The following is a 19,038-nucleotide window of genomic DNA, read 5'->3' on the forward strand; positions in this document are numbered from 1 at the left end:
CGCTGCAACGAACGTACAAGGTTGGGTAGGGTTACTTTAACTTGATTACTTTCAATTACTTTTGGATAATTGGCTCCAATACCAAATATGCTAATAAAATACAAAAGAAACTAAATATGAATCAAATGATGACTCACAACACGTGGTAAGCTTTCTCTCCTGGCTTTGATCTCTTTGATCTCCGGCAAAACGAACATCAAATGAAAATAAATCCAAACAGTTTGCCAACATCATTTTTGCCGTTCCATGTATCCGTTACTCCCCAAGCCTGCACAAAATTTTGTAATTTTATTCATATTTAGTTTCTTTTGTCTTTTATTAGCATATTTGGTATTGGAGTAATCCAAAAGTCATTGAAAGTAATCAAGTTAAAGTAACGTACGAACGTAGTAGTTTTTCCATTTGGTAAAAGTTTGAACAAGCACAAGTTTTTATTTTAATATTCTACTTATGTTTCGCGTGTAAAAATCAAGAGTGCAATAAAATCTAACGCTTATTCATGAAAAAAAGTTCGACATTTATTCGTTTTTTGGGGGAAATGTTTCAAAACTAGCAGCAGATGTACCATTGCGCATGCGCAGTTCCATTCCAATTTCCCACCACACTTCTAGACGCAGGTAAAATGTTGAATTCTTTCTAAAATGTCGGACGAATATTAAAATACTAAATAACATGGGACTATTATGGTTTTTAAAATGATATGTTTTTAATATAATTTATCTTCTGGCTAGTTTTGTGCTATTATATTTCGAACTCAAAGTTGGCAATTTGAAGCTAATTGTCAAGCTAACTGATAGCTGCAGGTGCCATGTTTTTTCGTACCAAGTCTCGTCAATATTATATATGTTTATTCTTATCACACTTATTTTTAATTAACAACAGAGTGACATTTACAATGAACACCCCATCTAACCTGAAGTCGGTGCAGCTTAATGGGCCCTTGTGGAAGCCGTCGTACGGTCCGGTCGGGGCTCCTTTTCCAGAACGTGTCCTTCAGGCCGTTAACCCCGCAAGGCTAGATTTATCGTCTGAAGCCGGTACATTTATTCCAATCCCAGGCGATTTGACATAAAATCATGTTAACTAATTATACTGAACCTTACTCTCGTTTTTTTTCCCCCCTCAGATCCAATTCCTCATACAGGCAGTGGGGATTTGCAAGCTGTATGTACAGTATTCTTATACAGTGGAACCTCGGTTCTCGACCATAATCTGTTCCAGAACCCTGTTCGATCACCGAAATCATTTTTCCCATTAAAAATAATGTAACTCGTTTTAATCTGTTCCAACACCCTGAATGTTTACCTTGAATGTTCAACGTAAACATAAAGCTAACCCAGGCTAATCGTACGTTCGTGTTATCGTAATCTTCCGTACGAAAGATTACGCTAACATAAACGTGTAAAAATAAAAAATCAGGTCATTTAGCACCCGGGTCTCCACAACAAGTGGTGAGCGGTTCATTGGAAAGTTGGGCTCCGTTCCAACACCCTGAATGTTTAGATTGAATGTTCAAAGTAAACATAAAGCCAACCTAGGCTAATCGTACGTTCGCGTTATCGTAATCTTCCGTACGAAAGATTACGCTAACATGAACGTGTAAACATTAAAAAAAAAAAAAAAGGATAAAGAAAAGAATTATGAATAGGATTTTTTACCTTTGTGGTGGTCAGCAGAAGGCGCAGGTGGATATTGGGGTATTTCCTAGCAAGATCCGATACTCGCACACCTTCATATTTTGCTATTATTTCTTTCTTAAATGCGATAGTTGTACGCACTACTTTTTTTTTTTCACCTGTAGCAACTTTGGTGCTTGCACTGACTTTCTTCGGAGGTATAATTAGGGGCTAAAACACTTGGTACACCTATATTGAAAGCAAAACGAAACACGTCCGCACGCGATAACAGTTGGTGACGGAAAGAGCGATCTACACCCGTACGCCGCTCAACATGGCACCCTAGCGTACGCACTCACGCATTACCGGCGTTCGAACTCCGATTTTTTTGACGGAACAGCGGAGCAAGAATTTCTCGAAATTTTTGGTCGTACTCCGATTTATTCGAACTGAAAAGCGTTCAAAAACCGAGGTTCCACTGTATTTGAAATATTTCCATTTCTAATTCGTAAATGATTGTTAATTCTCATATTTATTTATGACAAAAATATATATCTTTCTCCTTGGAGTCTGTGAAACCGCCAGCGAAGCTCTGCAACACTTGTGGACAGCCAGGTAATATAATTCAAGTTAAGTCACATTTATTTATATAGCCCTTAATCACAAACTGTCTCAAAGGACTGCACAGCATTACAATTACACAATTACCTGATCTTAAACCAACATGCGGGCAAGGAACAACTCAAAACCATGATTCAAAACAAGTAGGGGACACCCAGTGTTCATTTGACCTGTGAAAAGTGATGGGTCCCGGGGACTCGCATGCTCAAAAATCTATGGGTCCCAACAGAGATCTATGGGTCCCCAAGATTTAGTGTTATCGAGGTTGAAATCGTAAATCGGCGACAAATATATAATATAAATCTATATGTTCATTCAGTTTTAATCATCAAATTATTAATTCATTTTCTGCATCAAATTATTGTTGGTAATATACCGATTAAAGGGATAGCCACAAACCTGTCTTTTTTTTATTTTCTCCTTTTATGCTTCCTTTTTTTTCTTAACTTCTTTATACAACATAATTCATAATGTCAATCATCTAAGCAAGTGAGCCGTTTGAGAGCCGGCTCTTTTTAATGAGTTGAGCCAAAAAAGCCGGTTCTCTAAAAAAGACTGACTTCCTTTCACTACACAACTCGAACTCGTTTGACTTGATTGATTTGCCGTTTCATGATAGTCGGTGTATACCTGATGGTACCCATCATTGACAAATTTGCGTTTTTCCGTACAGATTTTTTCGTATCTCGTACACGTCTTAAAATGCATAATAAACGTAATTTGTATGGCAAAAACATACAGGTTGACAGGTATTAATTTCTCCGCCGTTTTTTGTGCCGGAATTACTGCCGTTGTTATCACTCTACTGACACTGAAGAAATTACCAATTTTGCGTTGATTTTCACCTAATACTAACTTTTTTTTCGGAGGCATACTTAACCTTCGCTTGACGACAAGCACCACAACGACGACGTAATCTCGAAGCAACGAGATCTCGTTGGCCGAGATCGGCGTGCAGACGAAAACTCGAACCGCGAGACCAAAACAACAATGGCGGATCTGCCTGACAAAAAGTTTGGAGTGCAGTAAATCTTTGTTAAAAAAAATGTAATCGGGTAATAATGACAATTTTGTGGCAAAAAGGTTGCGTCCTGGGGACGCACGTTGATTTGAGACTATGCGTCCCCAGCAAAAATGATGCGTCTGGGACGCGGGCAAACGAGAACACTGGACACCAGGTACAGTTGTAATACATTTTGCTTCACCCCTCACGATAATTTGTAGTAGAGATCAATGGTGGAGTTCTAATTGGCTCTAACAGTCTGTGACACTCTCCAACAGCGAGATGTGTTACAACCGTTCCCAGTACCAGATACGGTTGTAACACTTTGCGTGTACAGTTGCAACAGTGTGAATTATTATTACAAATAAGATTCAGATAGGGCAGTTCGGCGGCGTAGTGGTTAGTGCGTGTGTGGCACAGTTCTGAGGTCATGAGATCGAACCTCCTGTGTGGAGTTTGCATGTTCTCCCCGTGCTTGCATGGGTTTCCTCCCACATTCCAAAAACATGCATCTTAGGTGAATTGGCCGGTCCAAATTGTCCCTAGGTGTGAATGAGCGAGCAAATTGTCTGTCCCTCTGTGCCCTGTGATTGGCTGGCAACCAGTTCAGGGTATCCACTGCCCGAAGATGGCTAGGACAGGCTCCAGCACCCCCGCGACCCTACTGAGGGTAAGCGGTGCTGACAATGGTTGGATGGTGGATTCAGATCCTCTGATATTTGAACTATTTATTTAATTCAAATATGACAAAAAGAGCATGGAATAGAACAAAGCGCTCGTGTCATATCTATCATTTTGTATGAACAGTGTTGCTTATCAGTCTTGACCAGCAATTGTGAGGAATATATAAGCCAGTGCCTTGGGTGCAGACTTCACCTGCAATCAAGACATTGTATGAAGAGATCTTTTCTTCCTCATGCCATGAGGCTCTTTAACTCTACCCGGCAGAGTAAAAGCCCACAGTAAACCACACCACCTACATTGCATATTACCGAATCTTATTGCAATATGTATTCTGTGTAGCACTATTTAGTTATTCTATATAACACGCTACAGTGGGCATTTGCACGTCACACTGGGTATTTGTATATTGTATTCTTTTTGTTTTATTATTGTATTGTTCTCAGCGAAGGGATGCTGCTGGAAATGTGAATTTCCCTTCGGGGATGAATAAAGTATCTATCTATCTATCTATCAACGTTTCATTTATTTCTGGGATTTTCTTTGCCCTTGCATTTGTCCATATAGACTCTACAAACGTTGTCATTTTTGGGTGTGTTACAACTGTCCCTTTACCTAGTAGCGATCATTAAGCTAACATTTCTCCATGGAGTTATTAGCTAGCGTGAAAAAGCACATAGGTTTGAAGCCATTAATTTGGACATAAGAGTGTTTGAATTTATCAACCTTTAGCATATTTGACATGAAGCGAAAAAGTGAGAAAAAGTTTGAAATCTTACCTAAAAATGTGATGTTTTTTACTATAAAATTGTACAACTTCTTGGATGAGGTCAACATGGAAATGGGAATATCTTATATACCAGCTTGGTGGTCTTGGGGTAGCGCGCCCGCCCTGAGACTGGGCGGTCGCTGGTTCAAGCCTCGGCCGGGTCATACCTAAGACTTACAACATTGGTCCTCATTCACATAAACTTATAACCTCTAATATAAAGTATTCACATCTGAAAAAAAAACCTTACCGAACTAGGATATTGCACTTAAAACCGTAATAAGCCAGCATGCCAACTAAATAATCTTTCATTTGCACAATATTATTAAAATGAAGTCAAGCGGAAATGAAATAAATAATACAGTGCAAAAGTCTTACCTGTACAAATAAAATACAGTACTCCTGCAATAAAATTATTTTTCTGCAAATAAAATGTTTCTTCTGCTCAATTGTTTAAAAGCCAAGTCAAGAGCACCTAAAATAAAAACGGTACATCATCGGAATATTGCACTTAACTGGGATATTGCACCCGAAAACCGGGGTAATGAAGGTCAATGGAACAATTTAATTCATTCCTTGTCCCACGCCTTACATATTCAGTTTTACTTGTATGCTTTTTACTCTCCAGGAAATTTGCGTTGTTCGCAATGCAAGAAGGCATTCTACTGCTCTGCAACGTGTCAGGAGCATGACTGGGTGGAACACAAACTGATGTGCATGACTACTGCAAAGCAAGCAAACAATAGGTTTAATTGTCCCAAATAATATGTTCAAGAGTTCATTTGAATTCTACTTTGTAGAGAACATTTGATCCTGTCTGCTGATGTCCCAACATTTGCAAATGAGACCAACCTACATGAATCAAAAGTAATTAAAACTTTGGATTTCCATATGTATGCAACTTAGACTGATGTACTTAATGAATGTCCCCCCACTGTGAAATGAAGCAAGCAGATGCAAAGGAAATCCGCAGGGTGTATTTCAAGGACTTGCCCCCCGTTAAGATTCATAAGGAAACGGGTGTTGAGGTATTTTAAGCTTGAATGCAAAGGATTTGTATTTTTTTGCACGTTAAATATTGCTTGTTTGGCTATTTCAGGCATCCGTTGTGGAGTTTTACAACCCTGGAAGATTTTTTCTCTTCCAAAACCCTATACCGCTGGAGACTCTGCAGACTATTGTCAGCTTAATCAAGAATACTTCAAGTCATCCCTTTGTGGCCCATTACGTCCCCTGTGTTGGAGAAATATGTGCTGCACAGTTCTCTGTGGATCTTGTAAGAAGTGACAATTCATGGACTAATTGAGATGTTTATGACAATATTCTTTTCCTTTGTCTGTCATGCCTAGATATGGTACAGAGGCCTGGTCCAGAGTTTAGCAGTAGACAAAAGGTCTGCCAGAATTCTTTACATTGATTATGGAAACGAGGAAGATGTCAGCCTGGAAAAGATGAGACCTCTCCCTGCTGTCGTTGAGCAATTTCCTCCTTGTGTCAGTACACACACATAAAATGATAGTGTTTCCCAGGCTTTCGAGTGCAAGTACATTTTACAGTATTTAATGCAACTCACTTCAAATTGATTGAGAAAGAGCGAAATGTATTTCAAGAAAACGTACTAGACATCATAAATGCACTGTATGACACACAGCCAAACTGAAAATAGAATTACAAATGTTTCTCCTCAGGCAATGGAGTGTAGAATTTCTGGCGTGGAACCATTGGAGAGCACCTGGTCTACTGAATGTTGTTCCGTCACAAAAGACATTCTTGCTGGTCGAGAACTGACTGTGAAGCTGGTGAAAACACTGGAAAATATTCATTTACATGCAGTGGACATCGAGCTTCCCATGGGTACGTGCTTATGTTATCATACCCTATGTTGGACAAACATGACAACAGTACTTTATTTTAGGAAAGTATCTGAGCTCGCTTCTCATCGATCGTAGGCTTGTAAGGAAAACAGTCGATTCGCCAACAGTAAACGATTCAAGTAAGCCTGCACTGCTTGAATCTTGCTATTGGTTTATACCAATTAAGATCAACAGTTTGACAGTGATGATATCATTTTGTGGCCTCCTCCATGATAACATGATTGCTTTGTTCTTTACTAGGTTTCCAAACTTTATCCGGAAGTCCACTTGTGGAGCCAGAGGTTTGAATTATCATTGTTTTATCTTTATTCTATTTTAGCATATCTTGTGTTGTATCTGTTTTTTTTTTTTTTAAAGTCTCAAAATGATCGTTTGGACCTGCAGCTCTCTGCTTCCGCGAAGTTTGTCGGATGCATGGAGCGGCTCATCGAACGCATGGAGCGGCTTATCGAAAGCATGGAGCGGCTCATCGAACGTTTGGGTCTATAGCTCTCCTCTTTCACGCAGCTTGTTGAGCGCATGCAGACTTAAAACTTCTTTTAATTATTGTTGCAAAAAAGTTGTTAAAAGAGAATTTATGTTTCTGTAGAAAACGCTCCCCCTTTTTGTTATGTTCAATAAAGTTCACCTTGAGTAGTCCAATATATTAACGTCACTTGAACACATTGACAAAGCTAAGTAGCGCGTGTGGGCCGGTACATTACCGGTATAGGTGGGATGAGTAGTGGTCATGGTTGAGGAGGTGTGGTAACTGCCGTTTTAAGTTGATGGGATCAAATGCACTTTGGAACCAAAGTGGTGTTTGAAGCCAACAGGAAAAGACTCAAAGGGGTTGGAGAAGGAAGAATTTGAGATAGCCTTAGGTAAGTAACAATCACTTATGCTATAATTTTTAAACAGAAGAAGCTTTTTTTAAAAAAAACAAAACAACTTAATTTGTACTTATTTTTTACACATAGTGTGATAATTGAATAAAATGTAATTGTACATCCTGTGTAGTATACGTCAGTGGCCCTGTCATTTTTAGAATGGTGTGATTTTTTTTTTCCCTTCAGCTGTTTTTGAAGTCAACAGTTACCCAAGTATTGTTGTCAAAGGTGTCCCAACATGCTCACCATTAACCTTCGGCACAGCTTTCTTACAATTGTGTTCTTCCTGCTTCAAGGTCAGTCAGTTGATAGTTTTTAATTTTCCCTATAACTGTTTCAGTCCGCTTCACTCCCTTTTAGATAAGCGCTACTTTTAATTATGCTGTCTGGAATATCTTGAGCAATGCCAGGAGTGGGCTTAGGGCGTTCTTTTTTTTTTTTTGAGTGGTAGTTAAAACCATAAATGTATTTTTTTTCAAAGTATGAATCCATTTATGAAAATTACAAATAGTTAGAAATTTATTGTCCAGTTTATGCATCAAGATGCATTAACGCTTCCCCCCACTTTCTTTGGATGTGTTTGCATGAAGCGTAAGTCACGGAGCAGTAATAATGACTTTTTAAGCACCCTCTGTTGTCATTATTACACACCAAACTTAGGATTTTAGTTAACTACACTGTGACACTTGGTAAAGATGCAAATCTTTCTAAAAAGAGAACATCAAATGCACAGTGTTAAACTTTCTAAAATATTTCACTTCCAAATCTGACTTGTTTTCTCATCAGTTCAGCCTGGTGCCATGTTGGTGAAAATCCAAACCAGCCCGGAGAACCTCCTGAAGATCAATTCTGCTGGGGAGAGTGGGTCTATGCAAATAATTGCATTAAAAAGCGGTATCATCGAAACATGTTTGATCTGTACTCAGCAACTAGACTCAAATCAGTTACTAGAGCGTAGCACACTTTGTCAGGATTAGTTTGGGGCCAATGTTTCTTTTCTGTATTACTTCTCCACTGATCTGTCATTTGCACTGTGTGTAACTGTATTGTATCTTTCCAATGGAAGTGATGCCGTGATCTGCATTCATGGACATCTTCTTCTTGGACGGTTCATACAGTGTAGGAAAGAGCAGCTTTGAGCGGCCCAAGCATTTTGCAATAAAACTGTCAAGGCCTCGACATTGGACCAGAGAAGGTTCGACCCCTCTTCTCTTCAGTCATTCACCATCTCACACTGGAAACCAATAATGCGGGAATATCGTTACCCTCTTAGGTACGTGTTGGATTTATCCAGTTTAGTACCATTCCTTGGCTGGAGATCCCTCTGGATCTTTATACCTCAAAACAAGAGCTCAAGATACACCTGAAGATTTACTACAGGTGTGTTTTTTGCAGAATTCGAGCAAAAAAGCAGACTTTTTGTCTCAACTTTAGCGTTCAATCATAGCAAATTCATTTTCTGTTCTCATTTAATGTTTGTATTCCGGCCTACAGAGGTGGAAGCACACTAACAGGCCTGGCTCTAAAGTACGTCCTCTGGAAAGGTTTCCCTGGTGGGCGCAACTCCTCTACCGTCTCCAGCATTGTCATCCTCTTGTCGGATGGCATGTCACAGGATGGTGCCGTACAGGTGGCAGCGCAGCTCAAAAAAGAAGGCGTCATCTTGTTTGCTGTCGGCCTGCGTTATCCGAGGTGTGTCTCCTGGTTTAAATGTCAGTCTTCATTTTTTTAAAAGTTGAATTCATCCTGAAGATTGGAGGAACTTCAAGCTTTGGCTAGTGTAAATGTATAAAAAAATAGTGTAAAATATTTTATTAAATTGAAAAAAAAAAACTACCTGCGATAAAACCGAAAAAAACAAAAGATACGCTACTGTTTGCAATGACGTCAAGCCCGGAAAATTTCAATAATGTACTGTTTGGCATTTGTCAACCGTGCTTTGCTGCCACCTATAGCTTGTGTTCGAAGTTACTAATGTGAAGAGATTTGTAGTCATCGGTTCGTTCTTATTTTTAGGAAAAGTGACAACGGGCTTAATCATTGCATACTATAATTCCAAAAAAGTTTATTGAATAAAACAGTACGTTTTTGAATCCATTCGTGTAAAGCTTTGTTTACGGGCCTATTAGATTTGGCATAACTATGACTAAAAAGTGCATCTTTTTCAAATGGATCCCTGATGTTGAATGCTATTTTGACTTGACCAAGACCTGAGGTCAGGAACCTTTTGTGACTCACAGAGCCACGAAAGCAAAAATATTTTAATTTTCTTTAGAGCCACACCATATATATGATAACAAAAATCAACAAAACCACCACTCCCGCCCTCTAGACGATAGTTCATACTACAGCACATTCTTTTTCCACTGTGACGTTTGATGATTTGATAAAATCTTGGAAATAACAATGCCACAGCATGTGTCCCATAACAAATTTACCAATTAAAATCTGTCTCTCCCAGAAAGTGTAATGTTTAGCAACTCCTAGTGCTACAAAAAATTACATTTGGTAAAAAAATGTATACATTTATTTTAATACCAGACAAGTCGAGGTCAAGAAATTTGTATTTGATGTCTTACCGTGGCACAGGTTTTCGTCCTTATGAGGCAACAGTGTCATCTAGTGGTCAGATATTACCCCCGGCGGCTTTTAGATCGTCCAGGCTTATTTTGATCGACATTTCTGATGTAAATAATAGTTTCAAAACGGATTGCAAGCAGAGTTCTTTTGTAAAAATGTCACAAAACACTCCAAACGAGAAGGAAACGTTTTTACTTTCAGCTATGTGATGTGTGTGGTTTTTTTTTTGATAACTTGTGCAAACCTGCGCTCAAAGTATTCTAGAAATGTTAGAAGACATATGATGCACTCCTATGTGTATTCCGAGGTATCTTTTTAGTTAAGAAACGGAAAACATTCTAATGACATTTTGTTCTTACCAGCCTTAAAGTTCTTACCGCTGCAGGGCTCCTGCAGTTCGTGGTAGAAACAAGGTGTTGCACTCGTGGCTTTAATGCATTAAAATAGTAAATTTTCAAATCAAATGTATTTGTAAAGCACATTTAAGGCAATAACTTGCCACTCAAAATGCTGTTGGATGTTCGTTTTCGGCTGTAGGGTGGCCCGAGACCATTAAGACATTTAAAAACTAGTCAAAGCAACTTATGTGAATTTACCTGCGGAATAAAGTATCTATTTATCTAGACATCTATCTATCTAAAATCAATCTCGAAACGCACGGCGAGCCAATTCAGCAATTTCAAAACTGATGTGATCCCCCCGTAGGCACACGTGTTGCTAAATTTTATTGTCGCTATAAGCCTGCAATATTTTTGGGGGAGACCAGGGCATTACAATCATTTAAACTAGAGAATATCAAAGCATGAGTATCTCTGTTTGCCTGAGAGAAATGGGTTGATGATAAAACTCAATTTTAATGATACTTTTGATATTTTGAATGAAATTGAGCTGAGGGTCAACATTTCGTCTCCAATCCAGATGTACTTATGAAAAAAAAACACCCATGGCTCTTAACGGTACCGGATACATTTTGAAACTGGCTTTGAAAATGGTTGAATTTGGCCATTGAAAGGGTGAACAAACCCTGATTTTAATGGGAAGTATTCTTAATGTAGGAATTTCTATATTTCTTTCACACTAATTTGTAAAAAGTACTTGAAATCCACAGATAACATTACCTGGGTGTATTAGCTTTTTTAGGAGACTTAAGAAGTTACCCCGGATTAGTTGTTTTTTTCTAACAGAGGTGAAAAAGCAGCAGACCTCTGCAAGCCAAACCCCTGTATGAACAATGGCATATGCATTCTTCCGGGATCAAGTTTTAGCTGTCTGTGTCTAGGTTTTGAAGGACCTCACTGTGAAAGACGTAAGTGGACCCGATACTTTTATACCTGCTTGTATTTCAATTTTTCGTGAACACATTTTCTCATGACAACAAGCAAGTAACTGATTGGATGGGTATTTTTGATCTTTAAAAACATTACTTTTGTAATATTTTCTCTTAAATTGTTTATCTGGTGGCAAAAATCAACCAATTTTCACCAAGAGGAGATCTCCGCTCAGCTTTGAATCTGAGGAAGAATAAAAGGCAAAACAAAAGCCAGAAGCAGTTCCATCAGCACTACATACTGCCCCCCGGGAGAAACCTCATCTGATGTACTCACACACACTCACTCTTGCACTCATTTACTTCTGATGGAGATTCAATCGTTTTACATCAACTCTTGATTCAAATTGGAGACGATTCATTTGGATTGAGAGCTCACTCCACAACTTGTATTACAATTTCATATCCATGTTGAAGTGTGTCCATGTCATTGCTACAGTATTCATAGAGTATTTATTTCAAAATGTAGTAAAACAAATCATAAAAACAATATACATGGAACACTTCAATGCAATAATAAGCCTACAACCAAGCGCATGAATATATTTTATGTGTCTAAATCCTCATGTTTTGAAGTTTTAATGAGGTGCCTGATCTGAGTATGTATCATTTTTTTTGTAAATTTTATAATTGTTTACAAAGATATTTGCTAGTAAAGTGACCTATATCTGGAGTTTGCAGGCTGTTTTTATTTATATCTTCAGTAAATGATCTGCTTTATTTTGTTTGAGGAATGCTGAACTCAATACATGTAGAAATGTTTGTCTCTTTAACCAAATAATGACTCAGCCAGAGTTGTAGCCAGTACGTATTTATTTGAATAAAAAGTGCGTTTTACCTACCAGTACAGACCTCAAAATAATAAAAGGTATGCATATTTACATCATGGCTACCAGCATAAAAGTTGAACCAAGCTACAATCTTCAGGATGAATTGTAGCCAATTAAAGACGTGATTTTAAACTTAATACAATTTTCAGTTTTCAAAGGCAGTGACTTGACTGGCCGGAATTCTATCAACAAAATCCCTCATAAATCGTACTCTGCTCCATCAATGGGCATAGACGTCTCCAGCCCTATTATTTATGTTGTCAGGCAGTGAATGAGTTAAATTATCTTGTTCCAAACAAAAAGGCCTCGTTTCCAACAAGCAGTGCTGTTCTCCTCATCCATCCATGTTCTGTGCCGCTTTTCCTCAGTAGGGTCTCAGGGGTGCCGGAGCCCAACCCGGCCATCTTCGGGCAGTAGGCAGGGGGCAACCTGAACTGGTTCCCAGGCAGTTACAGGGCACACAGGTACTGACAACTCACTCATTCCACACCTAGGGACAATTTGGACTAGCCTATCAACCTGCCATGCACGTTTTGGGAATGTGGAAGAAAAACGGAGTGTCCGGAAGAGACCCGTGCAGGCAAACTCCGCACGTCGAGGCTGCGGTAGAGGGAATTGAACCCTGGCTCCTGTTTTGTCATTCCCCTTTAAATGAAAGATTCAAAAGGTGTCATGAGAAGTGATAGGTAGTAAGCACCTTTTTAACTAGCATCCCTCTGTGCTCTGTTCTAACATTTAGAATAAAAAGTTAGTTTGGGTATGAAACTGGACCTTTTTAAACTCAGATTGTACCACTTGGTGGGTACAGTTAAAGAAATGGCAACAAACAGGTCAACTCGAAGCACGTTGGACTGCCTCTAGGTGGTAGACTTCCTTTCCCACTCCTGTAACGTCCAAAAAATAGTTTTAGAACACAATAGCACAAGTTTGTCAATGATGCATGCTACTGTTAGAGCTGCGCGGATATGACATATTTGTCGAATCTCGAGTATTTTTCAATGTTGTTTTAACCTCCTACCTACTGTATTTCAGTACGCCTTACTTTAGCTTTCTGCAGCACTTTTCCTTTAGTGGCCATGATGGACGCAGGTCTGTTTTTAAGCGCAGAAGCCGAATTGACTGGAGCTGTTGCCTCTACACTGACGGGATCGCTAGACGCTTGGCAAGAAGACAAAGACGGCGAGGACGGACATTGCAACGCAGGCGAGATCCCCGTTTTCGTCTACGGGTAAACCCGACAAATTAATTCACGTGATTGTTTTGAAAGACTTCCTTGTCGGCTGCACCTCACCATGGTTGTATCATGGAGGTTGCTATCCAGTGTGGTCCCCAGCGTGAAGGGTCCGGCCTCCACTTTCTTTAGGCTTTCTTTCACTTCCATCAGCTGCAGCTCCACCTCCACGCGCCGCTGCTCGGCTCGCCGACTGGCCTCCTCGATCTGCTTCAGCCGAGCTTCCAGTGAAGATTGCTGCTTGGCATCTGATAAATATCGTAGACCCCTTCAGGTATGCCATTCGTTTGCTTTGTTTCTCTCGAAGACAATTTACCTTGGCAGCTCCCGAGCTCCTCTTTGGCTTCCCTGCGTTCCTTTTTCAGGCTGGCCAGGTTGCTTCGTACCTCCTCGCGTTCTCTTTCCAATCGCTCGCACTCGTCAATGTAGCGCAACAAGTCTGCCTCCGTGCGTTTTTTGCCCAGCTTTCCCTCAACTGCACCAGGGCAGCCTGGAAGGGAACATTGGACCTGAATTTCAGCCAGGATCACGAGGTATGCATGACAACAAAATCAACCATGTTGTGACTGTTAGGAATTAAATATTAAAATGTACCGTTTACCAAATTTTTCAAATTAGTTATCTGACTCCATTAAACAAACAGAACCTACATTCGCCCAACAATTTATGCGCGCTTGTGTCTTGATGGAAAATATGGACAAGAGACCGGCATTTCCACAAGGGGGCAAATTTAATTTCTTAACCAATTTAACTAAGTGAACTCCATCGAATATAGCCGAATTAGTGTCGCTCGAGTCTCTGTCAAGCCTCCTCTCTTTTTATCTCCGCTTTTCTTCCCGGCCCACGTTTTTCCGCAAGCTGGTGTGCCGGCTCCTCCCATGGGCATGCCAGGGAAGCACCCACTTGGGCTCCACCACCTCGCCTCGATGTCTGGCAAAACTCAAAACAACACCGAGCATTTCTACGTCATCAGGGCCTTGTTCTCAAAACATCGCCTGCCGTCCTCCGTCAGAGTCCTGTTATCAAAATTCCCCGGTCAAAATACTCTGCATTTGGAACGACGTGACCTGTCATTGAACAATAGCCTACTCGGTGAAAATCTTCATTGCACTCAATAAATGTAACTTGTATTCAATCGTATAAAATCTTTTATAGTCAAATGTATAAAATCCTTCATGACCGAAGAAGCACAAAAGCTATATATTGCCTCTAGTCACAGAGGCGTTTCAGGATACAAAGTCAAAAATACAGTACAGTATGCGCTGCCATTCGCCGCTCCCAGACTTCTACCTGGCACCATGGTGCGTATATGCGAATCCTGGCATGCTCTTTGTGTCCCAAGTTAATGTTAATAGGCAAATGAACATTTTTATTATTTTTTTATGTCCCTCTCATTTTATGTTTATTGTGCGGTCATCTCATTTTAACTTGTATTTGTTTCATGTCCTGATTTATGATTGAAATGGATTGGCGCATTTACATTTAAAAGTCGTTCCTACCTACAACTACCACTGTACTTAAATTCTAAATACTGATTGAGGCGTCTGTTTTAAAAGCCTCCACATGAGGGAGCCAAGAACGTTTTTTTTCATGAGTTGGAGAGCTTGCTTGGTGTTAAATGCAAGTTGTGTCTCTTCCCTCTTGCGAGCACTCACCTGTGGTAAATGCCTTGGGTCTAAGTGGTTGAGGACCTTGAGGGAACCCCAAGGTTGTTTGAAGAGGCAAAGCTTTAGGGACTCCTGAGGTGCTCAAAGTCCTCTTGGGGGGCTCCTGGCTTTGCCGCAGTGTCTGAGGTGTAAGAGTTGTGGAGATTTCCTCCTTGGCTTTGTTGCAACTGGAGTTGTTTATTGATGCTGCATCGACGATTGGCTGGTTATTTGGACTAACCTGGAATCAGGTCAACGGTTTCGTCACATACTTGTAACACACACAAAACAATATCAGATTACCTCTTTTTTTGGACTCAAACGGTCCTTCTGTTCTTCTAAAGGTTCTGTAGATCTGGGTGTTTCTTGCGCAGGATATTCTTTTCCACCACTGGCTACTGTATGCAAGAAGGACCGCACAGGTACCAGGTCGAGGTATACTCTGTTTTCAGGTTCATGATCTTGAACCACTTGGTCTTCTGGGTCCTGTTCAGACACCATTTCATTTTCTTCACTGTCCTTTTCTTCACCCTTTGGAAAAACACCAGGATCAATGTCCTGAAAAAACAGGATGGAGGCAGTAGAGTCAAACTGAAAGTAGAGTATTCAACCTTAATCTGTGGTGCATTATTTAGCAAACATTTTTGGAAGACCATTTGTACCTCTGGATCAGCTATTGACGCCACATCGTCATAGAGATCATCTGAGTTCTGTAGATTGGAGGGCAGGGCATCAATGTAGTTGTTTGGCTCAGAGTAGCGTCTCTGCATCAAGCTAAAACCATAAATAAACATTTAAACCCAGCACAGTTAATCTTGAGACTTGATCCCATGCACTACTTACAGTAAACATTAAATCTATATCTGTTTAGCAAGTTATCCTTACTAGTATGACGTTTTTGCTGCATTGACAATGCTGGTGATCCTTTCAGCATTGACATAGTCGTAGGTTAGCTCTTCTGGGTCTGTCTTGGTTCCAGTCTGGGACAGCAACAGGCCAAGCCAGTGGCCCATGACTGCGGACGTTTTGGCCTAAAAACAGGCAACCGTCACAGTTCAGTATTGGTTAAAACTTGTTTGTTTCCACTAGGTTTGGTAGTTCAACTTTAAATTGGGAATATCACAAGTATTATTTTTGATCATCTGCATTACATCCCTTTAACCCAACCTTTACGTTGCATCCAGAGATCTTTTCCATGTAGAAGATCTAAACACTAGTTCTAGTTTCTGCTTTCATTCATCAGGTTTAAACATCTTGTTCCCCAGTATATATCTTTAGGTGTGGTCCACAAAACCATACTGCAGAACAATTTCCATACATTTCCCTGCAGTACTGTTCCTTGTCTTTATGGTCCATTGGGATCTATGGTGAATGCTTTGAGAAACATGTCTTGCGAGAAAGCCTACAGATGAGACATTAAATACCGTTGTTGATACTCAAATATGCAGCAGGGAGAAACTGGAGGGCTTTTTCCATTACCAAATCCCAGGACATCCCCACCCTCCACCCTGTTTCAACACATGGACCACCCTTGCTCCAGTGAAGATAGTGTTTACTTCATTTAACTCTGCACCGGGTGTCTTATTAAACTGCTGACATGCTTTTTTTTTTCAACCCAGACGTATTCCTTCATGTCAAACCCACATCTCACTCGATGCGAGTGCTCATCTGGGTCAAATATAAGTCATAGGTCAACGTCAGTTTGTATCAGTTCTCATTGCGACGCGGCCCAGTTATACGTCACTTTGTTGTCAAAATATGGACTGAGCAATTCTTGCCTAGTAGGATTTTATAAAGGTATGTAATTCTAACAGAAGAATTTGGATTTACAGCAGTACCACTACTACTGAACTTATTTGGTCCCAGCAGTGATGTTGTTTGATGAAACCTTTGTATATCGAAACACGATATACCCATTGAAATGAATTGAAACGGGATTAATCCGTTCCCCGGTTATCAAATGAACCAAACCTCCATCAAAGGGATTCCCAAATTCTAAAACTTAGAACATGTGAGAAAATAGCGCATGTTGTTTGCACGATATCTTTATATATTTCCTTGGTATATTCCAATTATTTTCTGAAATAATGCATTTTGTCTATCTCGTCTTTGACCACCTGAGCTCTGACGTCATGTGAAGTGCACCCAAGTTTTGGCAGTTTTTCTGGAGAATGCATCGGCGTTGTGTGGCAGTTGGGTGCAGCAATGGTGGAACAATTAGCGAGCAACCAAAATGAGTTGAACTGGCAAAAATAACATACCTGCAGGCTAGTCTGCTGCTAAAAATAGCTAACTGGGACCGATCAGCAGAAAAAGGGTAGGTTGGCTGAAGGAAAACATGCAGTAAGCAGCCAGGATAACCGAGAGCCAACGACAAACTACCAGCAACAAACACGAAGCCACTGGGAGAAAAAGCAATGAGCAATCAGACTGCTAACGAGGCTAACCTAGACCAAACAAAACTGGAAGCCATCGGGAGCCTGCACACTAACAGGGGGCTATCTGGACAATATTATATTAATTGCATAACACTCTTACAATAGTGATGCAGTGATTGCTCCTGTCTAGATATTGTAATGTTTTTAAAAATGGAGGTAAAGCCCTCGTCCTGGAATCAAGAGGTCGCAGGTTTGATTCCCGGCACCTCCGTGTTATATGTCGTCCTTGGGCAAGACACTGAATCCCTAATGCCCCTAATAAGCGGGTGTGTGAGCGAAGGGGTAAGTGTTAAGCACATTGTAAAGCACTTTGGGAGATCTTCATTGACTTGAAAAGCTCTATACAAATGCAGACCATTTACATCGAACATCTAAAATCAAATCATAAGAAGCTTTTCCATATCTTCATTTATCGCCATCCTTATGAGAAAACGGTGATACTTTAGGGATAATATTTTGCATCTTTTCGATTGTAAGTAGAGCCCTCCCCTGTCTTTTTTCCTTTTTCCCAGGACCCCTGGCTGGAAACATAAACAACGCACCAGTGGAAATGAACCAGAGCTGGTGGCTGTAACTGATGAGAAAATTGACTAAACCTTCTGGCAATTTAATGCAGGAGGGGGTCGCTAGGGTCTCACCTTAGTTGATAAACGTCATTGACTTGTGATCAGGGTTGGGTAGGGTTACTTTACCTGGATTACTTTCAATGACTTTTGGATTACTCCAATACCAAATATGCTAATAAAAGACAAAAGAAACTAAATATGAATAAAATGACTCCATTTTGTGCAGGCTTGGGGAGTAACGGAATACATGGAACGGCAAAAAATGATGTTGGCAAGCTGTTTTGATTTATTTTCATTTTGTTTCTGTCGCATTTTATGTTAGTTTTGCCGGAGATCAAAGACAGGAGAGAAAGCTTACCACGTGTTGTGAGTCATCATTTTATTCATATTTAGTTTATTTTGTCTTTTATTATCATATTTGGTATTGGAGTAATCCAAAAGTAATTGAAAGTAATCCAGTTAAAGTAACCCTATCCAACCCTGCTTGTGATACTGAAAGACTTATCGTATAACGAGGAAGATTTTGGTCGAACGCTAACTTCGGATACCAAAACGAGAGTAAGATGGGTCGATGGTAAAACTCGGTACCACAGTATTACTGAGTTACTTTAAAAGCAACGAGGTTGTCTACGTACCTTTTTTACAAGAAAGTTATTCTATTATGAAGTGGTTTTCAGGCGCTATATACCTCCAGGGTCACCAGCTGCGTGCCGCTCATGTCGATCCGAAAGGAGTAGAGATGTTCCGGGCAGGGGTCTGCTAAAACCTGACAACCTTCCAGCTTCACTGCAGGTTGGCTCACTTTGCTCTTGTTCTTCTCCTGGTAGAACCACAACTGCCCATTTTTGACCAGGCACCAGCACGTTCGCCACTGGCTGTTCACCAACACGTTGAGGTAGCCTGAAAAATGAGTACTTTCAAATGAACTTTTTTTTTATATTAACTGTATTTTTCAAACTATAAGGCATATCTAAATACCCCAATTTG

General features: G+C 40.1%; 2 protein-coding genes across 5 annotated transcripts in view; one reads left to right on the forward strand and one right to left on the reverse strand.

Annotated features, from left to right (window-relative positions):
* The first annotated feature begins 566 nt into the window (after positions 1-566).
* tdrd1 (tudor domain containing 1) lies at positions 567-7,206 on the forward strand. Of its 3 annotated transcripts, none has more exons than XM_088323712.1 (13): positions 567-617; positions 883-1,037; positions 1,127-1,164; positions 2,186-2,231; positions 5,319-5,421; positions 5,491-5,557; positions 5,638-5,718; positions 5,790-5,966; positions 6,040-6,183; positions 6,379-6,544; positions 6,606-6,683; positions 6,805-6,845; positions 6,922-7,206. In XM_088323712.1, the coding sequence occupies exons 1-13, from the start codon at positions 574-576 to the stop codon at positions 7,051-7,053; spliced, it is 1,272 nt and encodes a 423-aa protein (XP_088179838.1). In that variant the 5' UTR covers positions 567-573; the 3' UTR covers positions 7,054-7,206. The 3 variants fall into 3 exon arrangements, with proteins under 3 accessions (XP_088179838.1, XP_088179839.1, XP_088179840.1); XM_088323713.1 differs by having other exon boundaries at positions 5,319-5,403; XM_088323714.1 differs by lacking the exon at positions 567-617 and adding an exon at positions 678-803.
* Positions 7,207-12,135: 4,929 nt separating this feature from the next.
* afap1l2 (actin filament associated protein 1 like 2) overlaps positions 12,136-19,038 on the reverse strand; it is a 53,543-nt gene continuing 46,640 nt past the window's right edge. For both annotated transcript variants that reach the window (XM_088324096.1, XM_088324095.1), the window contains 9 exons: positions 18,740-18,951; positions 15,933-16,078; positions 15,710-15,821; positions 15,351-15,605; positions 15,057-15,288; positions 13,718-13,891; positions 13,462-13,649; positions 13,213-13,392; positions 12,136-13,054 (listed from right to left, as the gene is read on the reverse strand). In XM_088324096.1, the coding sequence (XP_088180222.1) occupies positions 13,028-13,054; positions 13,213-13,392; positions 13,462-13,649; positions 13,718-13,891; positions 15,057-15,288; positions 15,351-15,605; positions 15,710-15,821; positions 15,933-16,078; positions 18,740-18,951 (1,526 nt within the window). In that variant the 3' untranslated portion in view covers positions 12,136-13,027. The remainder of the gene's footprint in view (positions 13,055-13,212; positions 13,393-13,461; positions 13,650-13,717; positions 13,892-15,056; positions 15,289-15,350; positions 15,606-15,709; positions 15,822-15,932; positions 16,079-18,739; positions 18,952-19,038) is intronic.

Source organism: Urocampus carinirostris, chromosome 19 (genome assembly GCF_059441175.1).
Source record: "Urocampus carinirostris isolate Australia breed hairy pipefish chromosome 19, RoL_Ucar_1.0, whole genome shotgun sequence".
Classification (NCBI taxonomy): domain Eukaryota; kingdom Metazoa; phylum Chordata; class Actinopteri; order Syngnathiformes; family Syngnathidae; genus Urocampus; species Urocampus carinirostris.